The sequence below is a fragment of the Callorhinus ursinus genome, unplaced genomic scaffold (assembly GCF_003265705.2).
Source record: "Callorhinus ursinus isolate GAN/ISIS: 27379988/994484 unplaced genomic scaffold, GSC_fseal_2.0 scaffold27, whole genome shotgun sequence".
NCBI classification, from domain to species: domain Eukaryota; kingdom Metazoa; phylum Chordata; class Mammalia; order Carnivora; family Otariidae; genus Callorhinus; species Callorhinus ursinus.
Window position 1 is genome coordinate 13,363,303 of NW_027397089.1, and position 7,320 is coordinate 13,370,622.

A 7,320-nucleotide genomic window follows, 5' to 3' on the forward strand; every position below is an offset into this window, starting at 1 on the left:
TTTATGACATTTTTCTTCTAATTTATAATGACAGAGTAACCAATCCAAACCCAAAAATACATATATTCAAGTAGGTCATATGGGTTACAAATGGCAAGATTTCATTCTTTTTTTATGGCTGAGTAATATTCCATTGTGTGACTGTATTTATTTACATATGTGTTTTACATATATATATGTATATAATGACATGGATGGAGCTAGACATTATTATGCTAAGTGAAATAAGTCAGTCAGAGAAAGACAAATACCATATGATGTCATTCATATGTGTAATTAAGAGACAAAACAAACAAGCAAAGGGAGGGCGGGGAAAGAAAGAGAGGCAAACCAAGAAACAGACTCTTAACTCTAGAGAACAAAGTGATGGTTACCAGAGGGGAGATGGCAGGGGTTGGCGGGACTTGGGGGGGGAGGGTGGGTGAAATAGGTGATGGGGATTAAGGAGGGCACTTTTTGTAATGAGTACCAGGTGTCTTATGGAAGTGTTGAGTCACTATACTGTACCCCTGAAACCAATATTATACTGTATGTTAATTAACTAGAATTTAAATAAAAACTTGAAAAAAAACCCAAACAGGTCATAGGAGTAAATAATACTTATTTTAAACAAACATATACAGCACTACCTTACTTTGAAGGGGCATGTCGTCGTGAAGTTACGTGGCACATTTTGAATATCAAAATGTTTTTGGTGGCAATAATGAGGAACTGCTGAATTTCTTGTGCTCATTTTTATTTATTTATTTTTAAAGGTTTTACTTATTTATTTGACAGAGAAAGACACAGCAAGAGAGGGAACACAAGCAGGGAGAGTGGGAGAGGGAGAAGCAGACTCCCCGCAGAGCAGGGAGCCTGATGTAGGGCTCGATCCCAGGACCCTGGGATCAGGACCTGAGCCGAAGGCAGACGTCCAATGACTGAGACACCCAGGTGCCCCTCATCTTTAGTTTTTAATTGGTTTGGAAGCACATAGCATTTACCATACATTCGCCATTTCATTCCCAATCTTGCAGCAAATTCTGACTTAAAATATTACAGGTGTGTATAGAGGGAGAGTTGACAGAGAAAATGGAAAAGTAAGAATGAAGGAAGGCAAGACATAAATTCTTTCAGATAACTGACTTAATTGGGCTGGTTTATATTACCTACTAATCAAGTTGATAATGGACGAAAATAAAACCACGGCTATTAAAATCTCAACTTAAAACAACTGACTGACTGGGTTTTATTTTCCCAGTGACCTCAATTAATAACCACCAGGCAAACTTAACGATGGCACAGGTCCGTGTCAGCTTTGTAAAAAACCTGGGAGAATCTCACATTCGATAATGAACTCTCACATACAAAACTGCATATTCAGCTTGCTTTCTTTTAGCCATATTTTTTTTTAGTAGCAAACAGAAAGTGTGAGCAGGAGAGGTAAAAATGTCCTATCCGCTTAATTTTTATTTGGCTGTCTACAATCACGTAAACACAGAGGCTGCTAAGAGATAAAGGATTTTCATCTTTCTTCACAAAATACCGCAGGAGGAGACAGAATTTTCTTCGTGTAAAACTCAGCCCTCATTCTGTCAGGCAAAGTAATTATGGAAGCAAAACAAATCCACATTGTCTAATTAGGTCATTAAAAAGCATAAATGCGTCATGGAAGTTTTTCCCCTTGCCTGAGACATAAAGTAAGACAATGAAAACAATCTGGTAATATAGAAAGGTTCAGAATTTGTTTCTTTTCAAAAATAATTGGTCCTTTCATCTTTCTATTTCCCTAAGACGAAGACAGTTAATTTGGAGACAGAATCTGTAATTAGTTCAGGGTTTACTTTGATTATGTTTCAAAATATTTAACCAGAAACAGGAAGATAGAGAAAGAAAGAAAATACATAGAGAAATTATCAAAGGAAGTGAATAAAAGCAAGAGAGTGGGTTGCTGATCAAAATGTACTGTGCAGAGACAAGATGAATATAAAATCTACATGCATATAAACACAACCAATCTGGGATACCAGAAAGCTCTCAGGAAGAATATACAGGCATCTGCCTCTGGGATTTGAAACAAGACTTTAATCACAGCAAACTTAAATAAAAACAAATGGCATGATTATTTGCTTCTTTCTCTCCTTGCTATTGCTTGAGTTTTAGAAAACTCATGGCTCAAAATGTTAAGAAACAAAATTCAAAAAAAAGGAAAGGAAAATAAACTTACCTGTGATCCTCTTGGCCCTCGTTTGTGGTCCCATTCTGAATGCCCCATGAGCTGTAATATAATATAATAATTACCGTAAATTCAATGACACTTATTTAATGTGGTGAATATGTTTACTCTTTCTTCTAAAGAATGTTTTTGAAATCTGTGTTTTAATATGAATGTATTAAGTAGCTATCATGAATAAATGAATACGCCAAAAGTAATAATAACCTCTGGTTTGATAGCGAATATTTCAACTGGTAGTTGTTTCAAAGATATTTTAATATCACTGTGTGATAGAAAGAGTCCGCTAATCTACAGCTTTATGGTTCTTTGTCAGGAACATCCTAGAAAGATGTTAACGTGGGTTAAGCTTTTTACATGCCATTAAGTTCCTAGCCTATTAAGAAAATATGCTAAATAAATCATTAGCATAGCTGAATTTACTGTCATGAATGATAAAAATGAGAAGGCCAACATATTTCAATCATTTTTAGTTCTGCTTTGATAATATCACAAACATATGAGAGTTCTAAAGAGTGAAATGATCTAATGCGAAATACACCCCCAAGGTCACAAAATACAGATTTTCATAAACCTATAAAACATTATCAAGCTAGTCCCATAATTGTAATTGCCCCGAGCTACTTTGCTTACAAAGCATGATATTTATTGAAAATAACATGTAACTAGAAGAATACTAAGAAAATACAAGATACTGACTGAGAGAAATAAAATTCTATTCATCTGTCCAGTACACTTACTATTCATGTGTCCCAGTGGAAGAACTCCCCATCACTAATAAGCTAGTAGTCTAAACAGGACAGACTACTCAACATATTAATATACCTTGTTAGCTTTTCTATACAACAGCAATGACCCCTTAGTAGACACAATAAAAAAAATGTTCACAATAGCAACAAAAAAGTAATATGTTTTTGTACAACATTACCAAGAAATGTTTTTAACCATATACAGAAAATGGTAAGACCTTACTGATGGCCATACAACGTCCCTGATTGAGAAGACCGAATTCTAGTTCTACCCACACAAATTTACAGGTTTAACCCAATCTCAATCAAAAGCTATTCATATTTGTTTAGGAAACTGAAAAAAAAAACACTACATACATTTTATCTGAGAGAATAAACTGCTAAGAATCAGAATATATTAGGAGACCCTAGTGGGTTACTAAAACATATTGTAAAATTTAACCCAAATTATAGGACAATGATTTAAGACTCAAAATATAAACGAATGATATGTAGTGGACAGCTGTGAAATGTCAAAATATGAAAAAGAAAATATAAAAATCAATGAGTATCTGATGAATTAGTTCACAAGTGAAAAAAAAGAGAAATATTCTTTGGAAAAAATGAGAACTGAACCTTATAATATACATAAATATAAATTTAGATAAAAAGCAAATTTAAAAAGATGAAATGGTACATATAAAATAAAATCCAGACAAATATTTAGACTACCTTGAAATATAAAAAGATTTTCCAAACTAAACAAAACACACACACATACACACACACAGAGGATTATGATCCAGCTACATAAAACTTCAAATGTCTGCACAAATGTCACACTGGCAAAATATTTCCATTAAGTGCCAGGTAAAAAAAAATAATATCTTCAGTGCATTAAGAGCTCTACAAATTTGAAAAGTAACGCAACCCTAGTAAATAATTAGAGGAAAGGATAAAGATAGTTCACAAAATTAATATCAATAATCAATATTCAGCAACAATTTTACTTGAAGTGAAAAAGTTCAGTATAAACAATAACAAGAGATGACTCTTGCCTATCAAATTAGCAATCTGATCCTGTTGAATATTCGGTAGAATTTAGAGAGCTAAGTACGCATTTAGATTGCTCATATGTAGTGTATAGATATACACAGGCATATATTTACACACTTATAAATACATAGACATACACTATATATATCAAATTTAATACATATTGCATACTCTTAAAAATTCATACCCTTTCAACTAGAAAATAAAAATGTAAAAATTCAGTAATTACAATGTGTCAATCACTGTGTTATCCAACAAAAGGGAAACTGCTAAATTAGAATATAAAAAGAATATAACATAGAATTTCAAATTTGGTTTTCAGGGCCTTTTTACAAAAGTACATGTGAAATGCTCATGGGATTATAAGTGAAAAATGTAACAAAGTAATTTTAAGTTACTCATTTTTAATAAGATGATCAGTTATTTTAAGCGTTGGAATTAGTGAAATGATTTAATTATAATTTGGCTAGCACACAATTTTGGGTAAATTAGCCCAGGTAATCACCATATAAAACTGAATGCTTAGACAGCTGATATTTCTTTAATGCTTTAATTTTTTTTAATGTCTGGATTTAATGGCATTACATCTGCTAGTAAATATTCATTGATACTCATTTAAAGTTGATTATAAAAAGGTTAAACACTAATCAATTAATGAAATAAATAGTCTGATTTAGAAACATAAATTAAGACCATTTCATTAGTTATTCACTAGAACTATCAAAAACCCTCTTGACACATTTCAGTCACCTGCCTTACTGAGACCTTTGGGAATACTTTTTGTCAGTAATAGGAAGAAAAAGAAAATAACAGGAAGATGTGAAGCTTGTTTTGGCAATTTTAAACAGATGTTAAACTTGAGTACTATGCTGTTAGAGTAAAATAATTTTTTTAACATTTTAAAATTTAAATTAACATACAATGTATTATTGGTTTCAGAGGTACAGACCTGTGATTCATCAGTCTAGAGTGAAATAATTTTTAAGCAGAAGGGTTATCTTCTATTCCCTGTTTTATCTAAATCTTAGGAAAAATAATACTTTATAAGACTGTTATGCCTGTTATTCTCTTGCTAATGAGCTTCAAGTAAGAGGATAACTTAGTAAATTCTACTATCATGAGTATCACAGTAAAAAGAGGTAAAAAAAAAACCCACAAACACAAGTCATAATCCACAATATATTGACTTGGAATATTTGATAATGACAGGTAGTAAGTCAAAAAGATAGTATTTCTCCAGGATCAGAACTAAAATAAGAAAAGCACAGATTTCACTGCCTTCTATCATTAACTATGTAAAAAAAAAAAAAAAAAAAAGATGATTTTTAGTTTGAGAACAAAAATTTGCAAAATGTAGACTCATTTGGGGCATCACTTAGTACAGAACAAGAAGATAAACTTGATCATTATAAGGCAGAATTTATAAACCTCTTAAAGTTCACTAAATCTGACCTTTTATTTTGAAACATACCATAGTAAAATTTGCCATATGTATTATCTATCAGAGTGTTATTTCCTAGCATTATACAATAGACTAATGAGTGAGATTTAGGATAAAGGAATTCTATTTTATTCTATCACTGCATATTTCTATTATATATTAATATCATTATTCTATTTTAAAAGTCTGGGTTGACCAGCCATGTGTTGATAGGTCAAAATGTATTTTTGAATACTATTACTACTTTTTTCAAGTAATGAGGAATTCTAGAAATCTACATGTTATGTGAAATACAATCTAAAAAGCAATGAACTCTGAAATGATAAGATACTGTAATATTCTCTATTCAATAGAAAGAGAGTCAAAGGAAATTAACAAGCTTTTTTTCCCTTTGGACTTCAGGAAATCATACAAAGGCTTTGTTTTTAATGAAAATAACCTGAATCAAACTTCAACATTAATAATTTTAGTGTTGAATGTATGAGATTTGTGATAATATTTTATGTAACTTGTTTTTTCCGTGCAGAGAAGGAGGTGGTGGGGCTGCTAACCAGAGTGTCAGGGCCCTACTGTCTCCATGATTACAGCATACCTGGCGCCGATGGGGGTGAGGTCGGGAGTGGGGAGGATAAGCACCTGATAGCACATGAATTTTTGTCTTCTTTGCACATAGTATTTTACTGTTATAATAGCACTGTCCTTAGATCATGGATCAAAGACAAATAACCACAATGTTTTCACTATCCTTTTTAAAAAAAAAAATCATCCATTGTGTGATAAACTGCCTGACCTGATAGTACAGATCATTTAAATTAAAATGAAGCATTTGGCCACAGGTAAGTATTCCTGTTAAAGCAGAACCATAGGGCTAAATGTTTTAGGAAGTACCTAGACACCTCCCTAGCCTCCCTCTCCTGACTAATGATTAGGAGAAATCAAAAAACTTGGTTGGTTATAATAAATAATGAAAAGGAGAGCTTGCACAATAAAGTCAGTGAATTTCAAAATTCAGTGCAAACTGATGGTGAGACATCAATGAGAAAGTCAAAACATCCTTTGAATCAAACAGGTAGGATTGGTATTGAATTGCAGATGACAAGAGGAGGCATTTGCCATTTTCATGGGCTTAGATAAAAGACAGAAATGGGTCATGGACTATGAGGAACAGAAGTAAAAACTGTAGATTTTTTTTCTTTTTGCAATTGAAATCATCTGTGCTAAACTTTCAAGACAAATGAATAGCAGCATGATACCTAGATAATTCTGGGAAAAGAGACCAAAAGTTCATTAACATGATATGATGCTCTTTCTGGCGAAGAAAGGCTTATGATTTTATTATTAGTTATATAAAGTTTCTAGAAATGTGAGAGACAGACACTAAGACTAGAAAAATGAAAAAAAAATAGGATATTCAAATATATTCTAGTTGATAAAGAATACATGACTACTTAATTGACGAAGAAAAAAGAATGTCTCTCACCTTCTATAAAAACCACCCTCTGAGTTATTTAACTATGATTATTCCTCTGGGAAAAGGCATTTTAATAAGAAGGTTTGCAGGACGCCTGGGTGGCTCAGTTGTTAAGCGTCTGCCTTCGGCTCAGGTCATGATCTCAGGGTCCTGGGATCGAGACCCGCATTCCTCACGGGAAGCCTGCTTCTCCCTCTCCCACTCCCCCTGCTTGTGTTCCCTCTCTCGCTGTCTCAAGAAAGAAAAGAAAAGAAAAGAGAAGAAGAGAAGAGAAGAGAAGAGAAGAGAAGAGAAGAGAAGAGAAGAGAAGAGAAGAGAAGAGAAGAGAAGAGAAGAGAAGAGAAGAGAAGAGAAGAGAAGAGAAAGAAGGAAAGGGAAGGGAAGGGAAGGGAAGGGAAGGGAAGGGAAGGGA

At 33.1% G+C, this 7,320-nt stretch overlaps 1 protein-coding gene across 1 annotated transcript in view; it reads right to left on the reverse strand.

Annotated features, from left to right (window-relative positions):
- Positions 1-7,320, reverse strand: part of PDE3A (phosphodiesterase 3A) — a 316,118-nt gene that overhangs the window by 123,330 nt on the left and 185,468 nt on the right. The window contains exon 2 of the mRNA XM_025879891.2: positions 2,207-2,257. Coding sequence (XP_025735676.2) covers positions 2,207-2,257 — 51 coding nt within the window. The remainder of the gene's footprint in view (positions 1-2,206; positions 2,258-7,320) is intronic.